Consider the following 23,842-nt stretch of genomic DNA (forward strand, 5'->3'; position numbering starts at 1 on the left):
TGCCATATATTAATGAAGTCAGTGAGACTAATGAGACTGCTTGGATTAACCCCAAAATGTAGTTAGGGGAATAGATTACTATCATAGGCTTATATTATTTTCAGTGTGCTGTGAAATTTGAATTGAACAGTTGTACTTTTGTAGTACCTCTATGGAAACCTTTTCAGGAAATCTGAGATCAGACTAGAGCAAAGGGAGAAGTATTTTTTTTAATTTATTTTTAGAGAGGGAAGAGAGGGAGATAGAGAGAGAGAGAGAAACATCAATTTGCAGTTGCTGGGGGTTATGGCCTGCAACCCAGGCATGTACCCTGGCTGGGAACTGAACCTGCGACACTTTGATTTGCAGCCTGCGCTCAATCCACTGAGCTACACCAGCCAGGGCAGGGAGAAGTATTTTTAATAGAAGGAAAATGTTGGTTGGGGCGGTGGGAGGGGTGTGGGGGGACACAAAACAGGAAATGGTAAAAAAAAGAGAGAGAGAGAGAGAGAATGTGAGTACATCCAAATGAACTTTACCTTTTTCTGTTATTCCTTATTTGATGTGTTAAGTTTTAATTTTAATTTCTATCACTTTGCCTATTTTCTAGTTTTGCCTACAGCCAACCCTAATAAGGCTATATTTGTATATACCTTATTATATAAGGGCATGATTTATGTATTTTTAAATATGCTATTTTAAGTAACGTTAGTCACTTCTTTTAATCATTCTCTTAGGCTATTAAGAAATATTAAATGATAATGTATGAGTTGAAATTATAGTGACTGAAAATGAATGACATGTATTACTAACTGAGGAAATGAAAGAACAATTGCAGATTTTAGAACCTCTTGGTACTTATTATCTTGTCATTATAGATTAAGGATAAGTTTAGCAATAAACTAAGTGCTACTTTCAGCTGCTAGTCTTGTGTCATTTCATTAGAAAGCTTTCTTTAAGAAAAGTTCTTGACAAACATGCCTAAAAAATCAATAATTTTGTTAATTTCAGTGAAGAAATTAAAGTTCAACCAAATCAGTTCAGAGAATCAGTAGAAGCAAATGGAAGGATTTATGAGGAACAGAGAAAGTTAGAAGAAAGTTTTACCATTCACCTAGGTAAGTGTATTAATTTTTCATAGTCATAATTTATTGTAACTTGTGAAACCGTTTACGATGTAAGAAAAATTCTTAACATATGAGTAAAACATACCTATGTTATTTATAATTATGAAGTATATCCTGTTCTGTGAAAGCCTATAGATTGTTGGCTATAAGTTTTCTATTTCAGTTTGTTATTTTTTGCAAATAGAAAGATGAAATATTAATAATTATTAAAATGGGAAATTGCAAGGCCCATTTTTCATTATTTGTAGTACAGATTTATATGAATTCTTGTCATAGAGAGTTGTATCCTGTTATACTGGAGTTTGCAGCTAAATATCTTTCTGGGATTGTTGCCTGTACCCGCCAGGAGCTCAGTTGAAGACCATGCATAATTTGAGATTGCTGAGAGCAGATATGCTTGATTTCTGTAAGCACAAAAGAAATCATCGAAGTGGTGTGAAACTCCATCGACTCCAGACAGCTCTGTCTCTTTATTCCACATCTCTCTGTGGCCTGGTTTTATTAGTAGATAATCGAATCAATTCATACAGTGGTATTAAAAGAGGTAAGTTAATATTATATGTATTTACTTCATTAAATACCATTCTTACAGAAATTAAATTATGGAAAATTTGAAAAAAAATATTAGTCACACCAGTGTTCAAGTAGACTAAACAATAACATACCCAGCAACAGCTCTTTTAGATTTGTTTTATACTTTAGCATGGGAAGGGTGCTTCAGAATATCTGATTTTTCTTCTTACAGTGTCTTTGTTTCAAGGTATTAAAAAAGAATAATCAGCCCTGGCTGGTATAGCTCAGTGGATTGAGCATGGGCTGCAGACAAAAGGGTAGCCGGTTTGATTCCCAGTCAGGGCACACGCCTGGGTTGCAGGCCAGGCCCCCAGAGGGGACTCACAAGAGGCAACCACACATTGATGTTTCTCTCCCTCTTTTTCTCTCTCCCTTCCCCTTTTTCTAAAGATAAATAAATAAAATCTTTTTTAAAAAGAAAGAATAATCAAGATATAAATGTAGTTTTAGATTTAGAAATAGATCCTGGCTCAGTGAATTTTAATTCCTCCATTTGTCCTTTTTTTGTTTTTTAAATAACATATTTCTTAAATGTGCTTGATAAAATTCATACTTTCCCTCATACTGCAACTCTCACTTTTTATGATTATTTTAAAAATTCTAAATCTGTAAAATGTTTTAAAATGAATAACTTTTAAAAAGAAGCTTGAATAGAGTTTATTTGGTATCATAAATATAAGGACCTTATTATATTTTGGGCTTTTTTCTCTTTATTTTTATCATTGACACTTTTTTAGCACTCTTTGGGACTAGATTATGATCAAAGTATCTATTATTTAAAGAAGGCTTGGAATTACATTAAAGTTTCCTTGTCTATTAAGTGTTTACTCTTTTGAGTGATTGAGAGATTATTTCTGATCAAAACAAAATTACTGGACTCTAATTTCATAAGACATAATCATTGAAAAGACAAGTATAAGAAATACTTGTAAACTTTATATTCTATTTTACCAGATCTTCTTGTCTGTAAGTAAATACTAAATATTTGATAGTTCACCTTTAAAGTTTGTAAATGTTTTGGGTTCCTTAGATTTTGCCACAGTTTGTCAAGAATGCACGGACTTCCATTTTCCCCGAATTGAAGAACAACTGGAAGTTGTCCAGCAGGTGGTACTTTATGCTAGAACCCAGCGGAGGAGTAAGTTGAAAGAATCACATGGTCAGTAAAACCAATTTTTTTTCAAATTTCACTTTCAGTATTTTCTGTCCCTATACACTTCAATAGCATATGGGCCATCACTGAAATACAGAAAATTTTATTGGTGAAGAAGTGGAAGAAAGGAATGAAGAACAAAATTCAAGATCCTTAGGAGCTTAGATTCTGTTCTTAATTCTCTTTTTTGCATAATTTTTTTCAAGATCCTTAGCGACAACTGTTTTTAAAGTTCAGTTCTGTAGTTACATTTGAAATAGGCATTTAGTGGAAAGCTGCTTATCTTTCAACCTAAGTTCTGTATCTAAAATGAATATAATTATCACTGCAGATGGCATTGAAGTCATAGAGTAAATAGTAGCACAAAACACATACTTTTTATAGCTTTTACCCACTTAGGTAGCATGATGTCAATAACAAGAATTGTTTTTGGTGGTTCTTTTAAAAAATTGCTATATCCAGAACTATGTCCTGCTTTTTCTCTCTCTTTTTACAATATGAACATCTTTTCTAACTATTTAGGAAATTTGCTGGAAAATAATTTTAAAGCTATGGGAAAAGTTCATGGCATCTCTCTTCAGAAGCTTTCTGTGTATACAGAGAGACTTAAGGGAAGACATAGGTAAAAGAAAAAACTCTGACTCAAATTACAGAGTAATTCTGCTTTTTTCACTGAATAATTTATCTTGGACATCATATCAGTACATAAAAAGCATCCTCATACCTTTTTAATGGTATATAGTAGTCTATTGCAGGATATCTCATTATTAATCATTTCCATATGAATAGACATTTAGTCTGTTCCAAAGTTTTTGCTATTGTAAGTAATAATGCATGAGTAACTTTGCACATATGACTATGTCTATAGAATAGGTTGCCTAAGAGAAATTCCTGGATTAAAAGGAACATACATTTATAATTTTGATAGTGTTAGCAGTCACTCTCCAAAGTGGCTCTACCATTTATGTTCTCACTATAGGTAACTGTGGCTTTGCTGTGACAGTATGTGCTGTATATGGCAGAGCCAGACTGAGTACTAGGAAATCAATGTGAGGTCATATCCTAACAGAGGATCATTTGGAAAATTTCAGGAGGTCCTCTTACTCATCTATCATCTTTTCCTCCATCTCAGTCAGACTAGCAGTGATGCGATCAGTAACATTTTAATATTATTCTTAGTGGTGACTAAAACATGAAGATTGAGATCATGATAGGTGTGGGAGAAGGAGGATTCTAAGTATATTTGTGAATGATAGAAAGTGTGCAGTAAATGACAGGAAGTTTTTAAACCACATACAGTTAAGGCAATGTGTGTACATCATGGTATTATTTTGTTCTTGTTCAAGCAGCTATTTTGTGGTTTAAGTGAGTCAGTGAAACAAGTAGGTTTGTAAAAGACAACTTTCTTAAAGGAACCAGCATGTTGTTACAGAAGAGTTTGTGAAAATACTTCCTCCATCTTTTCCTTTTCTGTGCATGCTCACATTATTTGTTCTACACATTCATATCCCGATACACAAGTACCTGTTTATTCTAAGACATGCCATTGTTTTCTTTGCTGTGTTTATATCAGTATCTTTATATTCCTACAATTTGTTTTTTGTGTATATTTTATATACATTTTTTAAAAGTGAAAAGTAGCCATTTTCTTAGTATTACAAGGTGTTACCATTAAAACATGGAAAGGGAAATGGACTGTGAACTGTCTCTTGTTTATTTAATAGTGATTGTATTTGTTCATAACCCATGTGGACAGAATTACAGTCTTTATTTGTTGTTCTTTGTTTTCTGTACTATGGGCAGATGTTTATTCAGAGCCCATCAATTACGTGGCTCTGTGTGAGAAATATCACGTTAAATGTGGGTGCTGGCCACACAGAGCCATCTCTTCGTGCCCATCTCTCCTTCTGTCTGTGACATATGTGCATTAACAAGGTGCAGCATTACAACTCAATTTAGCAGAGTGGTCCTTAGATAAAGATATTGTTGCTTTTATTCAGAACTTTCTTGAAACCATAATATTCCCTTAGTATTTGCAGTTTACTCATTTGAAGTTCTGACTCTTTTCAAGAGATTTTCTGATGCTGAAGGCCATTCCAGATAGTTTTGTATTAGAATAAATATACAGCTTCTTAAAGAGTTACTTTGAATGCTAATATTAAGTCTGTATTTTTTGAGTTCTGATAGACCTATTATGAAATTCATATGTATCTTCTTATTAAAACTATGCATGTAAAATAATTTGTATTCGACAGCAATGTGTGGTCAATTATGATGTATCTCATTTTTACCAACATTTATGCTTTAAGTAATATCATGCCTTCAACAAAGAACAACTGTTGACTATTTGGGGAAAAAATCCTCCATTTGAAACAGTCTTATCTATCTATTTGAAATAAATTGTATATAATGTCAGATATGAACTAACAATGTGATTTCTGGTGGTGCTAACCATTTGTTTGTAGATCTGAACAAGTTATATCAAAAAGAGTGACTTAGATCCTAAAAATAAATATGGCCACATGACAACTATCTAATGAAGTTATTTTATGTGTTGTTAACTTAGTGCCTTGAAACTCTTAGATGAAAAATAGGATATTGGCAAGTCTAATGTGGTTAAGATACTAGAATTTGGAATCTGTCTATGTAGTTTCAAGACCTGGTTCTATCACTTACCTGTGCATTCTTGGTTAAGTTAATTAACCTATTTAAGCTTCTGTTTGCTCATATGTAAATGAAGAAGTAAAAGTACCTCATAAGATTGTGGTTGTAGGCATTTTGTAAGAATTAAATGAGGACATGCATGTAAAACATCTCTCAGAATGCCTGGCACCTAGAAATTCTTAGTTAACATTTGCTGTTATGATTGCTTGAGAAATAGTAATAGTAATGTGTTGTCATATGTTGTGCGTTCTTTCATGTTGCATTATCTTATGTGTAGATTCTGGGGGCCGAAATGGAGAAAGTGATGATAAGACTAAAAATGCTGATAGGAACTATTTAAATATTTTACCTGGTAAGTATTATTTTAAATTGCAATTTTCTTATAATCATATGCATTGAAATCAGATTTGAAACATAAGTTCTTATGGTGTAGTTTATAAAAAGTTTGTCAAAACAACATTGTATCTATATAATAAACTTTCACAGAAGTTTTTCTATTTAAATTTTATACTAGTACTGACTTTTCCAGATCCATAAAAGAAAACCTGGTCAAGCAATTTCATGCACTTTATTGTTATTTGCTATTTCACATTTCCTCTTTTATACATTTCTTTGTTTCTTAAAGAAACTAATAAGTAATTTTTACACTGAAATGTAAACAGTGGTATGTAGAGATGTAAACAGTTGAACTTGTAGAAAGAGCATGGGTCATCTGATTTAGAATCTTATTTCCATTTCCCCAATTTTTTTATTTTCTATTTCTTTAATTTCCTTATTATTTTTGAATATGTAGTATATAAACTGGAAATGCAGTCTCTTTGTCCTCCCCCAGACTCAGCTCACTCTCATGATCCGTAGTCGAGCTTGGGTGGCAGGGTGTGTATGACGAAGGAGGCCTATTGGTTTACTCTGTAAGTGTAAAGTCTTTTAAAGTAAATGGTACATTTTGCAGCTTCATAAATAACCAAGACTTTTTTCTTCACGTTTCCTTTCCTATGTTTTCTACATGTGGGTCACATCCCTTTTAATCTAAGGAAGTAGCATAACTATTTCTGGTATTATCTTGTCAGTCCCTGTCAATTAACTTGTGGTCATCAGCTTCTGAATTTCCTTCCACCTTCAGATATCCTACCTTAGTGGATAATGTTAGAGTCAGGATTGCCTCACCACATGCTGTTTCCCTCACTTTGTGGAACAGGAAACTGTGCTCTCCATCTAAAAATACCTTCGTTGAGGCAGGATTCATTGTATTTCTCTTCATAGGTCCATCATTTAAATCATCCGTGTTTTGTGGCTTTCTTAAAACGTGACAATCTTATTATCTATTCCGGAAGTACTGATGTCTTTTTTTTTAAACTTAACTCCTTATTGCTGTATTTATGTCCTTCCTTGTTCCTTTTTAGAAAAAGCCTTTAGGTTAGTATCTTGTTACCACTACCAAATCAGGAAGGTATGTCATAAGTCTGCATTAAACAAAGGAATATTAAACTGTTCAGTTAGATATGCTGATAACATCTGGATTTCCATTTAGTTAAAGGATGCCTACACAGGTAGGAAGTAGACAGGAGAGAGAAAGGATCCAAACCACAAATGCTTTAAAATTTTTTAATTGCAAAGAAAAAGTTTTAGTTCTATAATTTTTAACCTGTAGTTTTGCTTTATTGGTATCTAAGTATTTACAGTGTATATCATCTAATTTTCACAGCTACTTTGTAAGGAAAGCAGTCAGGCATTTTTTCATTTCTTACACAAAGTACGAAGAGTCTGTAAGTTGAGCTGATTTATCCAAGGTCACTTATCCAGTAAGTGCTAGAGACCCGATCTTCTTAACACCCAATCTAGTCCTTTTTCTGCTGTATTATATTACTTTGAATACTAGTGCCAGCTCCATGGCCCCCATTTTCCTAATAGGTAAAATGAGGCCAAGAGACAGGTCATCTGAGGTCAGTGAAGCCGTGCAGTTTGGGGATTAGCAGCACCTGACTTGTTCACTAAGTCATCTGCCTCACTACTGGACCATAGCCTGTGTTTAATGCTACGATTCCCATCACCTAAATTATCAGTAGTTGGGCACAGAAGAATATTCTCTCAGAGGGAATTTACTAGGTTTCTGATAAGCTGTCTCTGTCTTGTGTTGCCTTCCAAGAAATTGTAATAAACTATCAATATATTTCATCAATTTTTTAACTTTTTGACTAGTTTATTTTGATACTTATGTCATTGTCCTTTCTTCAATTTATTTTTCTGTTAAACTAATTCTTTTATCTTAGGAAAAAAGACCTTTTCCTGGGTCCTATCAGCAGCATCCATGGGTATAGCTTATGTACACTGGTAACTAGAAATGATTAAACATTTTGCTAAAGTATATTAAGTACTTTTAACTATGTTATATGTTTATAAGTAAATATATGTAAAATCTGCCCTGGCTGGTGTAGCTCAGTGGATTGAGTGTGAGCCTGTGAACCGAAGGGTCACTGGTTCAATTTCCAGTCAGGGTATAAGCCTGGGTTGTGGAATAGGTCCCCAGTAGGGGATGTGTGAGATGCAACCACACATTGATGTCTCTCTCCCTCTCTCCTTCCCTTCCTCTCTGTCTAAAAATAAATAAATAAAGTCTTTTTTAAAAAAGGAAATGTAAGTAAAATCTAAGATAATGACTTTGAAGCCAAGGTGGGAAGTTCGTAAGGGCAAGCATTAGTGATAGAAAAGTATTTCTTAGAGGAGAAGAAGCTTTCATAGAAGGACACATCAGAATTTCCAGGGAACGATGTGATTTTTAAAAACATATTTTTATATGTTTTTTATTTATTTATATTGACAGAAACTACAGAATATAAAAGGTAGTGTAGCTAATGTGGCTACATAGACAATGGAAAAATGATTGTAAGAAGCATAGATTTTAAAGTTCAATAACTATTGCTCCAACATTCAATCTAAAATATTTGTTCATTTATTCAACAAATATTTATTGACCACATTCAATGAACAAGGTACTGTTCTATGTGCTAGAGATAGAATATTAAACAAGATAGACAAAATGCCTATAGTTTTAGAGTGTAAACAATGGTCTCTCTAAAACGATCTCACAAACAGTAAAAGAATTTCAGTGCTAAGAATAAAGCAGAACAATGTGAAATAGAGTAAGTGAGGGGTGAGAGAGTCATCCAGCAGCTGGGACAATCAGGAAGACCTCTCTGAGAAGGTGCCCTTTGATCTGAGACATGATTAATGAAAAGTCAGCCGTACAAGAATCTTGAGGTACGCTTTTATGAAGCAGCCTTGAATTGGGAACAGGCTCTGCATGTTTGCAGAACTGAACAAAAGCCATTGTGACTGGACAGGAAGAGAGAGGTTGAAACAAGAGGATGTGAAACACATAGGCAATTTTCAGATCATACAGCCCTTGCAGACCACAGTAGAGTTTGGATTTTTTTCTGAATGTGGTGTGTGCATGTTGGATGATTTTAAGGGAGTGATATTATTTGATTTATGTATAAGTCATTTTGCTTGCAATGTGGAAATGGTTTGTAGGTGGGCAAGAATGGGAGCAGAAAGATTCATTAAGAGGCTATTGCAAAAAGCTATGTGAGAGATGGTGGTAGCATGAACTAGGGCAATAGCAACAAAAATGGAGCTCTCAGATTTTAGATATTTGTTGGAGATATTACTGAAAACATTTGCTGGTGAATTGGTTGGATTGGGGATTGGGAAGAGGCATTGAGAGAAAAAAGTAATGAAGGGCAACTGCTCTCTTCCTGTCCTGAGCAAATACCTGGACAGAAATTGGACCCATAAATTGAGATGGAGAAGAGCAGATTTAGGGTGTGGTAACCAAGTAACCTGTTTTTACATATTAAGTTTGAGTCAAGTAGGACATTTTGAGCATTTATTTCAACATAGAGATGACAAAGACTCATTTGATTTACTTACTAATTGGTGGTCATTTCACACCAATTTATGAACCTAATGCAAAATTAGCTATTGCCTCTTTTTTCATCACCTCTTCCCAAGAATTTAGAAGCAGTACTCATATTTTCTTCCTGAGCCCAACATTGGTTGCTGATACACCTCTACTAGTTTAACACATTGATTGCCCATTATAGTCATTTATACAATCCACTGAGGGTGGTGGTTTATCTGTTTGAAAATCATGATTGTTTGTTATTCACAGGAGAATTTTACATTACACGGCATTCTAATCTCTCAGAAATCCATGTTGCTTTCCATCTTTGTGTGGATGACAATGTGAAATCTGGAAACATCACTGCTCGTGACCCTGCCATTATGGGACTCCGGAATATACTCAAGGTTTGCTGTACCCACGACATCACAACAATAAGTGTTCCACTCTTGCTGGTGCACGATATGTCAGAGGTGAGCAGATACGAAAATACTGTAATTTTATGAACATCCTAACCTTTAATGTTGTATACTAATAATTACTTTACATTTTAAAAGCACTTTTTTTTCTGATCGACCTTTATATTCCTTCCTGGTTAATAGAATGGAGTGGCATATAGTACAAAACAATGAATAATTCTTAACTACTTACTTTCAGAGCATTAGACTATAGCATTATTCTATAGAAGGTAAACAAGAAAATTAGTATTATTTTTAGCTTTGGATAGGGCATATGTTCCTACTGCTCCCCTACTTCCCCGCTCCTTCTATTTCTTCTCCATTTTTTTTTAAGTAGCATTAGATTTGCCTCCACATTTGTATTTGGGTTTGGTTAACATTAAAAGTACTTCATGTTCTCTGAGTTTGCATTAATAGGCAAGAGAAAGAGATGCTAGATGACAGGGAGAAGCCAGCTTCATTTCAATATTTTGTCAAGGCTGCTCTTTGGATAATAGAAATATTGACTCTAAAATTAAAATGTGGTATAAGAATATATTTATCAAGTACTATACTTTATATTTTAAAAAAATCTCTTCCATGACACTTCACTTTCTCTCCTGCTTTCTTCCCTCACTCACATAAAAACTGTCCAGAGGAGCTAAGTTGCAGAAATAATACAAGGACTAAACAATCAGCTTCAAATAGTCTGGAGGAACAAAGCAGTCTCAAAACAAATGGATGCAGGCAAGTCCCTCTAGGAGAGCCATGTGTTAGCCTGGTGATGAAGGGCCCATAGCAACAGGTTTGTGCCTGCCTGTCTTGAGGTGGCACTTTTAATTGAATTTATTAGGTTGACACTGGTTAACATTATACAGATTTCACGTGCACAGTTCTACACCACATTATCTGTATATTGTATTGTGTGTTCACCACCCCAGTCAAGTCTCCGTTCATCACTGTTTATCATCCCCGAACCCTCCTCGACCTCCCCCACCCACCTCCCTGGGCAGTTACCACACTGTTGTCCATGTACATGAATTCTCTCTCCTTTTTCTTTTTTTGCTCAATCCCTCTACCACCACACCCAGCTCTGACAGCTGTCAGCATGCTCTCTACTTACCAGTCTGTCTCTATTTTGCTTGTTAGTTAGTTTTATTCATTATATTCCACATATGAGTAAAATCATGCCGTACTTACCTTTCCCTGACTGGCTTATTTCACTTAGCATAGTGCTTTACAGTTCAATTCATGCTGCTGCAAAGGGTAAAACTTTCTTCTCTTTTATGGCCAAGTTGTATTCCATTATGTAAATGTACCGCAGCTTTTTCTACCCATTTACTGATGGACACTTGGGCTGCTTTCAAATCTTGGCTATTGTAAATAACGCTGCAGTGAACATGCGGGTGCATACATTCTTTCAAATTAGTGTTTTGGAGTTCTTCGGTTAAATTCCCAGAATTGGAATTGCTAGATCATAAGGCAGTCCCATTTTTAATTTTTTGAGGAAATTCCATACTTCTTTCCAGTGTCTGAAACAGTCTGCATTCCCACCAATAATGTATAAGGGTTCCCTTTTCTCCACATCTTTGCAAACACTTGTTGCTTGTAGATTTATTGATAATAGCCATTCTGGCAGATGTCAGGTGATATCTTACTCTGGTTTTAATTTGCATTTCTCTGATGGTTAGTGATATTGAGCATCTTTTTATATGTCTACAGGCCACCTGTATATCCTCTTTGGAGAAGTGTCTTTTTGGGTCCCTTGCCCATTTTTAATTGGATTGTTTGTTTGATGTTGAGTTTCTTTATAAATTTTGGATATTAACCTCCTATCAGATGTATTAGTGAATATGTTCTCCCATCCAATGGGTTGTCTTTTCATTGTGTTGATGGTTTCCTTTGCTGTGCAAAAACTTTTTATTTTGATGTAGTCCCATTTGTATATTTTTTCTTTTGTTTCCATTGCCCAAGGAGATATATCAGAAAAAATGTGGCTACAACAAATGTCCAAGATTTTACTGCCTATGTTTTCCTTTGAGATTCTCATGGTTTTGAATCTGACATTTAGGTCTTCAGTCCATTTTGAGTTTATTCTTGTGTATGGTATAAAAAGGTGGTCTAATCTGTCTATAGAACTGGCCAAGATGGAGGCATACGCAGAAACTCTTTGCTTCCTTTCACAACCAAAAACAGGATAACAACCAATTTAAAAACAAAGAACAACCAGAACTGCCAGAATATCATTTGCATGGAAGTCCAACAACCAAGGAGTTAAGGAAACATTCATTCAGACCAGTAGAAAGAGCAGAGTTGGGCAACCAAGGTGGAGAGGACGAGCAGCAAGATGGAAGCTGGAGGATGGAGCAGTCCCACATTTGTGTGCAGATAAACCAGGAGGAGCAACATGGGGAGCGAGACAAGACTGTGAAACCCAGGGTTTCGACACAGGAAACTAAAGTCTCAAAACCCTGGCTATAAAAAAGCTGTGGGGGTTGTGGCAGTGGGAGAAACTCCCAGCCTCACAGGAGAGTTTGTTGTGGAGACCCACAGGGTCCTAAAACGTAGGTAAACCCACCCACCTGCAAATCAGCATATGAAAGGGCACAGTCCACTTGTGGGAAGCGAGGGAAGTGACAGAAAGTGGGACGAGAGCAGAGCGAGCAGAGCAAGCACCATTGTTCCCTCTCTGACCCCTCCCCAACAGACAGTGCTGCAATGCAGCAAAGAGGATTTCCCCACACTGACAAATGCCTAAGGCTCCACCCTTTAGCACGTAAGAGGTGTGCTGAGGCAAAGAAATATGGCCCCAAACGAAAGAACAGATAACACAAAACTCTAGAAAAAGAACCAGGCGATGAGAAGATAGACAACCCATGTGATGCAGAATTCAAAACACTGGTAATCACGATGCTCACAGAATTGATTGAGCTTGGTCTCAGAATAAAGAAAGAAATGAAGGCTACACAAAGTGAAATAAAGGAAATTATACAGGGAACCAACAGTGAAGGGAACAAAACTGGGACTCAAACCAACAGTTTGAAACAAAAGGAAGAAATAAACATCTAACCAGGACAGAATGAAGAAACAAGAATGCAAAAAAATGAGGACAAGCTTGGGAAATTCTGGGACAGTTTTAAGTGTCCCAATATCCAGATAATGGGGGTGCCAGGAGGAGAAGAGGAAGAGCAAAATATTGAAAACCTATTTGAACAAATAATAAAGGAAAACTTCGTCAATCTGACAAAGGAAATGGAGTTCCAGGAAGTCCAGGAAGCCCAGAGAGTCCAAAGAAATTGGACCCAAGGAGGAACACACCAAAGCACATCATTATTACATTACCCAAGATTAAAGATAAGGAGAGAATCTTAAAAGCAGCAAGACAAAAGGAGACAGTTAATGTACAAAGTAGTTGTCAAAAGACTATCAGCTGATTTCTCAAAAGAAACCTTACAGGCAAGAAGAGTTTGGAAAGAAATATTCACAGTCATGAAAGGCAAGGACCTACATCCAAGATTGCTCTATCCAGCAAAGCTTTCATTTAGAATGGAAGGGCAGATAAAGTGCTTCCCAGATAAGGTCAAGTTAAAGGAGTTCATCATCACCAAGCCCATATTATATGAAATGTTAAGGGGACCTACTCAGAAAAAGATGATCAAAACTATGAACAGTAAAATGACAACAAACTCCAACTATCAACAGCTGAATCTAAAAAACAAAAACTAAGCAAACAACTATAACAGCAACAGAATCACAGAAATGGAGATCACGTGGGGGATTATCAGTGGGGAGGGGAAGAGGGAGGATGGGGGAAAAGGTACAGGGAATAAGAAGCATAATAGGTAGGCACAAAATAAACAAGGGGAGGTTAAGAATAGTATAGGAAGTGGAGAAACCAAAGAACTTATATGTATGACCCATGGACATGAACTAAAAGGGGCCGGGCCGGGGGAGGAGATGCTGGAGAGGGGGTGGTATAAGGAGGAGGGGTATAAAGGGGAGAAAAAAATGGGACAACTATAATGGTGTAATCAATAAAATACACTTTAAAAAATTTAATCAGCCAGTAAGAAATAAAAGTGTAGTATAAACACAGGCAAAGCATGAATTAGAGGCCTAAATCCCCCCTACCACCAAAAGGTGGTCTAGATTCTTTTTTGGGGGCACATATTTGTTGTATGTTCCCCATGTAAATAGACTATCTCTACTTCATTGTATGTTTTTGTCTCCTTTGTCAAATATTAATTGACTATTAAGGCATTGGTTTATTTATGGGTTCTCTATACTGTTTCATTGATCTGTATGTCTGTTTTTATACCAGTACCATGCTGTTTTGATTACTATGGCCTTGAAGTATATATGGTTTGATATCAGGTAGTATGATTTCTCCAACTCTCTTCTTCTTTCTCAAAATAACTGTTGCTACTTGGGGTCTTTTGTGGTTCCATACATGTTTTTGTAATATTTTTTCTAGTTCTATGACTTATGCCATTGGTATCTTGATAGGCATTGTGTTGAATGTATAGATTGCTTTGGGTGGAATGGCCAGTTTACAAAGTTAATTCTTCCTACCCGTGAGCACACTATATACTTCCACCTATTTGTGTCATCAGTGTCTTATAATTTTTTGAACATAGGTTATTTTACATCCTTGGTTAAATTTATTCCAAGGTATTTTATTCTTTTTGAATCAATTGTGAATGGGATTGTTTTCTTAGTTTCTCTTTTTGATACTTCATTATTGGTGTATAAAAGTGAAGCTGATTTCTGGATATTTATTTTGCATCTTGCTACTTTACTGAATTCATTTATCAGTTCTAGAAGTTTTGGGATGGAATCTTTAGGGTTCTTTATATGAGGGGAGAGCAGAACCCAAAAAAGACAGAATTATCTTCTGGAGAGTTGGCCGCTAGTAGTATAGGTTTCTCCAGCTGGGTGAGTGTTCTACGAGCCCATCTGTATCAGTGTACCAGCTGGTGGTATAGAAAGAGGCTATGTTTGGCTTCAGTTTATTTTTTTTAAAGATTCTTTCAACACATTTGCCCATTTTATGATGGGTAATATACGAGCACACCTGCCCACACCATGCTGAGTGTTCAGCAGGTTTTGACCAAAAATGACATGATCCCTATGCCCCACCCATCCTTCCTATTCACAGGATCTAGCCCTGAGCAACCTTTTTTTTTTGTTTCCCTGGATGAAAACAATTCCTCAAAGGGAAATGTTTTGCTGATGTGGAAGAAGTGAAATAAAAAATGGCAGAAGCACAAAAAGTTATCAAAAGCAACAAGTTCAAAAACTGAGCAGTGGAAGAAAGTCTGAATAGGTATATTGCATCACATGGAGAGTACTTTGAAGGTGACTGAAGTTTAAACATGTAAAGATAAATACGCAATTTTTTATAAATTCCTTTTCTTTTTGGCCCTGCCTCATATACAGTATCATGTCATCTGCAAATAATGACAGTTTTACTTTCTTTCTAATTTGGATGCCCTTTATTCCTTCTTGTTGATTGCTGTGGGTAGGACTTCCAGTACTATTTGAAGTAAGAGTAGTGAAAGTAGACATCCCTGTCTTGTTCCCTATCATAAGGGAAACACTGTATTTTTGCCCATTGATGTTGGCTGTGGATTTGTAACATATGGCCTTTATTATGTTGAGGTATGTTCCCTCTATTCCCACTTTGCTGAGAGTTTTTATCATAAATGGGTGCTGGATTTTACCAGTTGCTTTTTCTGCATCTATTGATATGATCATGTGGTTTTTATCCTTCATTTTATTTATGTGGTGAATCATGTTTATTGATTTGTGGATATTATATCAACCTTGCATCCCCCAAATAAATCTCACTTGATCGTGGTGTGTGATTTGCTTAATATATTGCTGGATCCAGCTTGCTAATATTTTGTAGAGGATTTTAGCATCTGCGTTCATCAGGGATATTTGCCCGTAATACTCTTTTTTTGTAGTGCCTTTCTCTGGTTTTGGGGTTAGGATAATGCTGGCCTTGTAAAATTAGCATGAGAGTGGTCCCTCCTTTTGAATTTTTTGAAATAGAGAAGAATAGGTGTTAGTTTTTTGAACATTTGGTAAAATTCACTTGTGAAGCTGTCTGGTCCGAGACTTTTTTGTTTGTTGGGAGTTTTTTGATTACTGTTTCAATTTCATTAGATGTAGAGGTAGTATTTAATAAAATAAAAAAAAAAGGAAAGTGGCCATCTGGTAAGTGCATATTGTGAATGTCAGGAAGGAAATTTGATCATTGATTATTAAAAGATAGTTACCAAAATAAAAGATGTGTGTTAATGCTATATGGTAAAGTGCAGTGTAAAAGATTTTGGTTTTGCTTTTTAGAGTGACTGAGTCTCCACTTAGTCTGATTATGAGAGGCCTCTTTTTTAAATGCAATCCCTATGTAAACACACACACACAAATCAATGCCATATAATACAAGATGATTTTGAATGGTTTTCTACTTGTAGTCCATTTGTATTTTCACCAGACACATCATTTTGATTAAGAGAATTCTGGCTCCAGCCTGAAAGTCGCCTCATACTTCCTAATCTCTCCTTCTATTCACTTCTACAGACTCAGTCATACCTAATGTGGTATCAGGGCAGATTGACATAAACATGTTTTTTTCCTCCCCATTGTAGCTTTATAAAGTCTTAGTTCCATCTTGAATTTTTAGCCATTGTTATTTTTATTTACTAGTCCATCTATAAAAGTGTCTTTGGGGAGTAACAAAGAAAGTTTATGATGAATTCCAGCCACAAGGAAACATCCAAACATTCCTGCAGCTGGACTCCTGGTTAACCAGTTTATAAAAATGGTCATATGTAGGTGGGAAACAACCTCAAAAACTGTGTTTCCAAAAGTCACTAAGTTCAGATTTACTTCCAGACATCTGATAGTACCAGCATTCCCTCTCCCACAAGGTTACAAAAGTTACATGTTTCAAATTGGGACAGCCAGCTGCAGAACATTAAGTTTGTTTCAAAGTATCCATTTTAATTCACAAAAGTATATTGAGCCATGATCTTACCATTTGTTGTATTTAAACATCTGTTCAGGTCAAGAAGTTTATTCTATAAACTCAGACAGCACTACTCAGGGTATAGCAGTAATATTTGTCTCAGGTTTCCTCAAGGATCCAGAGCATTTTCAGGTGTTGCTTTCTTCCTCTAACACACACATTGCTAGACACCAGTTACCACATTTTAGTGTGTGTGTGGTGGTAATGTCTAGATCAGTCAATATCTGGTGGTAAATAAAAAGAGCTTTAGAAACTAATTGCAGTTGTTTTGTTTTTTTTTAACAAAGGAAAGGAAACAATAATCTTATCAACAAGAAGAAAGATACACTGATACCACTAGCTTTATCTGTATAGGTCTTCATGATTTGAAGATAGTGTTAGACTGGACTCAGTCTAACCTGATGGATGTGGAATGAACCTGCACATCAAGTACCTTGCATTCTTGATTTTCTTCTATTTTTACTATTGTTGAATAATTTGAGTCTCAGGGAATTTTAGTTGTGATTGTGGTTGGCGATGTTTATTTTTAACTTTTTATTACAGTATAATACACATATAGAAAATACGGATGTCATAAATGTATATCTCAACTTTTCACAAACAGAACACCAGTGCAGCCAGGACCCAGACCATTTAACAGAATGTTACCAGCACCCCAGAAGCTGCCCTTGTGCTCCCGCCAGTGGTCACCCCCATGCTGCCTGGCAGTCACATAAACCACAGTCCTTCCAAAAGGGTGGCCACAATTTTCACTTTGAAAAGCATGGATTAGTTAGGCGTGTTTTTGTAGCTTGTATATGTGAAATGAATTAAATAGTACATACTCCTGTATTTGGCTTCTTCTACTTAATATTTTGTGAACTTTATTTATATTACTGCTTGTGGTTGTAGACTTCATTCACATTGTTATATATCATTCCAGTGTGACTAGACCAGAATTATTTAGCCTTACTATTTATGGACATTTGGGTAGTCTCCAGGTTTTGATTATTATGACAAATACTGCCATGAACATTCTAATACATATGTGTTGGCATTTCTGTTGGGTATATACTTATGGATAGAATTGTTAGGTATCAGAGTGTGCATATGTTTCATTTTGGTAGATACAGCCAAATACTTTCCCAAAGCAGTTATACTTACACCATTGTTTTTTAATGTAAAAAATGAGAAATCCAGACTAGTTCTCACCTTCTGATAATGGCTGGGAAGTGAATTCATACAAGTACTTTAGATACCTCAGCAGCACATACTTGAGAGTAAAGAATAGTCTTGCAATTTCCTTCATGGATGATAAACTCAGAAAATAATTCTGATAATCTAACTTCCAAGACATACAATAAAGACCTGAAAATATTATACCATTTAAATCTTAATTACCTCTGCAGTTTAGCCTTACCCCAGTCAGAAGATTCAAGTTAGGTAGTCAAAGTATGGCCATTAACTTGAGATAGGTGGTGCTGTCTGCAGTTATAATCAGAATCGACACTTCAATTTTAATTTCACAAGTTTAGGATTTATTCTGTGTATTCAGTTCCCACTTACTATCTACAATATAGCCATAGTGTTGTCTAACAAAAAAAACAAGGTTCAGCTTCCTTTCGCCACAAAAAGCCTAACTCATAAGGCAGGTGCAAAACAGAAAGAGGCTTATTCAGGTACCATACAACCTGGGAGAATGGTGGACTCCCCTCTCAGAGACCATCTCAATCCTCCTGCTCAAGCCTGCCATTCTTGTAGGGATGGGGAGAGGAGGGCTTTTTTTGTATCCAGTTATTGTCCTAGCTTCCGACGTGCTCCATGTAAGAACCTCCCCTGCCACCGTCTCAGCCAGTGGGCAGACTCCCCTGCCACTTGACTAACTGTTTTACAGTAGCGGTAGGGCCCAATTTTCTGCCTTAATTCCAAAGTCTGAAGTGTTTCACATGATCTGTTCAACTTTTTCAATGGCTCTCTTTCACAATGTGTTCTCACAGGTGTGACAGGATGATTGTCACTTTGCCATTACTTAGAACTTATGATCCAAAACTTTCTATACGGTTACCTGACCCACAATGTTGTATACCCCATCTGCTATGTAATATATACTAAGATTTGTTTCCAGAAGAAAGCTCCGCATGAGACTGCAGGCCATATCCCATGATGGCATCCAATAAATGATGTCTTTTCATGACCTTACAGACTTTCAAAGCCTACAGTTTACCTTTTCCACGTATTCAAAGCCATTCTTTCTGGTGCTGGTTTTAATCAGAGAAAAACTACAAAGATGCTTGGGACAGAGTCTCTGTGTAGACAAATGGGAGATTTAAACAATGAGGGTTATATGTGTGCAGATGTATGTGCATGTAACTAACATTTCCTTTCAAATTCATGTGCTGCTAAGCAGGGTTAAAGTAAATGGAATATGAGAGTTTATATCATCTAAAGATTAAATGTCTCTTACTTCAAAAACAGCCTAGGATCCTGTCATGAATTGGTATTTTGCTGTCTTCTCTATGTAACACTGATGAAATTTTGCATTAATTCACATCATTCTGAAGAGTGTTAAGTTCTTCATTTCTTCTCATAGGTCTTTACTGTAGCCCACGCTATTAACCACATATACATGAATAGCCAAAAAGCATAGTATTATTGAGTAAAAGGTGATGATTTTGGAGAATGGAGGCATTGAAAGGACTTCATTATCTTTTCTTATCTGCCTTTGGTCAAACCTTTAGAATCATCCCTGATCTAACTTGTGCTTCAGTCTTTCATCATTATCATTATTATCCTTATTTTAAAATATTCAAGTAATATATTCTGTAGGTTGGTGTTCAAAGCTAGCCCTACTGAAGCTCTGCATACAATTCATATTAGTTATACTCGTGTGAGTAGTCATACTTAGGCTTGACCTTAGCCTGAAATAATTCAGAAGCTAATCATAAATGTCAATAAGTTACAGATTATAAAACAAGTTACTGTCAGATAATGCTTTGTTACATATAAAAATGAGTACCTTATTTATAATAGTATAAATAGTAATTCTATTCTATTACTAATAGTAATAATTGCTTCTGATTATTTTCATGGCATTTTGAAATGGTATGTTTTACAGTAATATTTTAAGGTGATGCAAATATTCAGTTATACTTTACTTTGTTCCTCTATAAGGTCCTTCAATAAAATGTTTAACATAAGTGAAAGATAAGTAAGCCCTTAAGGAAATAAAACAACATGATTGAAAACCAGCAGAAACAACCAAACACATAAACAAACACAAAGATTTGAAGCACTGGAGTTGTGAGACACATACCATAAAATAGTTGACAACTGCCTTTAAAAAAACTTGAAGACAAGCTTAGAATATCTTCAAGTAAAAAGATGCAAAAAATAGAAATAAAAAATAAATAATTTATTTTATTTTTTTATTTTTAAGATTTTATTTACTTATTTTAGAGAGATGGGGAAGGGAGGGAGAAAGAGAGGGAGTGAAACGTCAATGTATGGTTGCCTCCAGCACACCCCCTACTGGGGATATGGCCTGCAACCCAGGCATGTGCCCTGACCAGGAATCAAACCGGCGATGCTTTGGTAAAAATAAATAAATTTTTAAAAAGATGCTATGAAAAGTAACCTAGCAACTACAGAACTGAGCTTTTGGTTGCTGAAAGAAATTTTAAAAGACCTAAATAATTGGAGAGATATACTGTGTTCATTGTTTGGAAGGCTCAATACTGTTAAGATACCAGTTCTCCTCAAAGTGATCTATACAAACTTAAATATTCCTCAAAATCCTTCTAAGGCAATTTGGAAAATATTAACAAGGTGATTCTAAAGTTTATATGAAATACGTAGGACCTAAAACAGCCAAAACAATTTTGAAAAAGAACAAAGTTGGGGAGCTTACCACCAACTGATTTCAAAACTTACTATCAAACTATGATAACCAATACAGTGTGACATTGGCAGAAGAATTGGCTGTGTGAATCAAAGGAACAGACTAGAAAATCCTAAAATATATCCATGCATAATATGGTCATTTGATTTCCAGCAAAGATGCCAAAGCAGTTCAACAGGAGATAGAAAATATTTTCAACCACTGGTGTTGGAAGAATTGGATATTGGTATAGAAAAAATAAGCATGACTTTCAACTCACATCATGCATAAACATCAACTTCAAATGGATCATAGATCTAAAGCATAAAAAATAATACTATAATACTTCTAGAGGAAAACATAAAAGAAAACCTTGATGACACCAGGTTAAGCAAAGATTTGTTAGGACACAAAAAAACATAAGCTGTAAAAGAAAAACAAGAAATTGTACTTAATTAAAATTTAAAACCTTTGTTCATCAGAAGATACTGTTAAGAAAATGAAAACACAGGTCTCAGACTGTCCCATGACCTTGGGTGGTTCACTGTACCTTTCTTAGTGTCTTTTTTTTTTTTTAATTTATAAAGGTTTCTTGTGAAAAGCAAATTATGTACATTGTAAAATTCCATGAAAACATAAGATTTTATTGTAGTTGTAAGAGCTATCAGCATTTCGTCTTAGCTGTGGGTGGATATGTCTTAATCACCTTGCTCTCTCTGTACATTTTTTTTTCTTTAGGGTGCAGCAAGCCAGAAGACAAAACCTTGCCACTCTGTGCATATGTGCACTCCTAGAAGGCACTGTTCCTCTTTGTGAAATTTGAAGCTTTAAACATCAGAAAATTCTACTAGTCATTTTTATAAGTTTCTAGAACGTTGGAAAAGAGGATTCTTTACTATTTAGCCCTGTCAGCAACTAGACCCCTTTTATTTATCAGTGTTAAAATATCTTGATCACAAAAAGTAGTTCCCTATCAAAGTTTTTTTCTATAGAATAACTCATTTTCTTTTTAAATTTCCGTAAATAAAACAATGATTCACTCACCCTTAAGTTTTGAGCATGTACATACTCAGTATTAAGAAGTATTGTAAAGGTAATATAGATGAATAAGAAGTGGTTCCTGCCCTTAGCACACAATTTAAGAAAACGTAAATCGCATCTCCCTAACTATCCCTTCTCCACACACACACCCAAAAAGGACAGGATAAAATGTGATTGTTGAGATAAAAGAAAAGCAAGCACTTTTGGATTTCAGAGAGCAGCAACATCATTTGTAGCTGTGGGAATACTTTATGAGGGAGAAGGAAGTTAAGCTGGACATTGGAGAATGAAGATCAGATTTCAACAGATGGAAATAACAGGAAGGGCACTCTAGTCAGGAGAAATGGCTTAAGGCAGAGTGGCAGGAGGTGAGGTGGGTGACAGACACTACAGATCACATTCAGGCAAAGGTGGACACATGCTTGAGTGAAACCATTTTTTAATGTAAAAGTTTAGAAGCTGTGGTGTTTTTGGTCCCGATGTAAATAGCCTTGAACACTAAAAGAAAGTCTTAGGTATTATTCATGAGACAACAGGAGGCAGTTGTAAGTTACTAAATAGGAATATAATATCATAAATGTACTTAAGATAAATTAGCCAAATTCATGGTTTGGGGGTGGGGAATATTGGAGTCCAGGAAATTAGATAGGAATCCATAGCAATAAGTTGGCATGAGGTTCAAAGACCTTTAGAGTTTGGTGAAGAACTAGGATAATTTAATGACACATCAGCCCCCAAGAGGAGTCAGCAAGTTTCATGAAAAAAGGGAACAGTCACTATTGTGAATTATGTCAGAAAGGTCAATTAGAATAAGATTGAGAAACAGTTTGGTAATTGATAATCATTGAATTATAACCCAACATCTAAAGCAAAGATCCTTGAGTCCATACTAATTAAACAGGTGAATGAATGAATGAATGAATGAGAATAAACAAATCTCCCATAGAGAAGAATGTCAAATAACTTTTGTACATACTCCATTCTTAAGGAGGAGGGCAAAAAAAAAATCTTCACCTCTTAAGTGTGTGCTGCTCACAGTGGATGATTTCTTTCTAAAGAGTACAGTGTGAAATTTCAGGAGGTGGAGGAAATAAATTTACAGTGGAGAAATGTGAAGACTACTACCTCCAACCAGGAGATCCCGGTCAATAGCAGCAGTCATAAATCATGATGATAGTACATTTCCTTGGTATGATGTATTGAAATTGACACTTTACCTCTGTAGTCTTTGTATCAAAATTCATACCCCATTCTAATCATCAAAAAAACATCAGATAAATTCCAAGAGAAGACATCCTGCAAAATGACCTGACCAGCATTCCTCAAAACTCTCTCAAGGTCATCAAAAACAAGTCTGAGAAACTCATAGGCAAGATGGCATAATGATCACATCCAGGATACTGTATGACATAATATCATATAGTATCCTGGATGTGATCTTGGAACAGAAAAAGTCATTAGGTAAAAACTAAGGAAATCTGCATAAACTGTGGGTTTTAGTTAATAATAATGTGTCAACAGTGTTTTTCTTTTTGGTTATGAATGATTTCTTTATTGTAGTGTGTTTATGGAGAAAACAATACACTCAGTACAAAAAATAAAAATGTATTCAGGGTTTTGTTTTTCATTGACAGCAAATAGAAACCCTTTCATGAGATCATGACAATTTGACAGTATTGTAATTATATTCTGTAAAGGTATGTAGGGTACTTGGAAGATCAGATTCTACAGCTGCTTCTTTCTATGGGTCTTAATTCATCTGGCTCTTTAAATAATAGGGATACAACCTTATTTGTTGAGAAACATTTCCTAAATGAAATTACAAGTTCTTTCATTAAAATTTCTTTTTATGTTAGTTGTTAAAATGGGGCTGTGTGTGTGTGTGTGTGTTTGCTATTTCAACTTAAGATCTTGACCAGAAGAATTTCTGTAATTCTGCAACCATTATTCTACAGTGTAGAAAAGAATTCATTGAAAGCCTATAGTGAATCAGAATTGCTGAAGGATTTCCCCTGCTGTTATGTAATACAGTCTGTTCTCTTTATTCTTGACAGATAGCTAGACAGCCTCACTTT

The 23,842-nt window shown here is 35.4% G+C and overlaps 1 protein-coding gene across 3 annotated transcripts in view; it reads left to right on the forward strand.

The window, feature by feature from the left end:
* CUNH12orf4 (chromosome unknown C12orf4 homolog) overlaps positions 1 to 23,842 on the forward strand; it is a 53,088-nt gene that overhangs the window by 25,392 nt on the left and 3,854 nt on the right. For all 3 annotated transcript variants that reach the window (XM_045830643.1, XM_045830646.1, XM_045830645.1), the window contains 5 exons: positions 991 to 1,097; positions 1,453 to 1,650; positions 2,710 to 2,838; positions 5,774 to 5,848; positions 9,668 to 9,870. In XM_045830643.1, coding sequence (XP_045686599.1) covers positions 991 to 1,097; positions 1,453 to 1,650; positions 2,710 to 2,838; positions 5,774 to 5,848; positions 9,668 to 9,870 — 712 coding nt within the window. The remainder of the gene's footprint in view (positions 1 to 990; positions 1,098 to 1,452; positions 1,651 to 2,709; positions 2,839 to 5,773; positions 5,849 to 9,667; positions 9,871 to 23,842) is intronic.

Source organism: Phyllostomus hastatus, unplaced genomic scaffold (genome assembly GCF_019186645.2).
Source record: "Phyllostomus hastatus isolate PE091 unplaced genomic scaffold, TTU_PhHast_1.1 phas_contig_152, whole genome shotgun sequence".
NCBI lineage: Eukaryota > Metazoa > Chordata > Mammalia > Chiroptera > Phyllostomidae > Phyllostomus > Phyllostomus hastatus.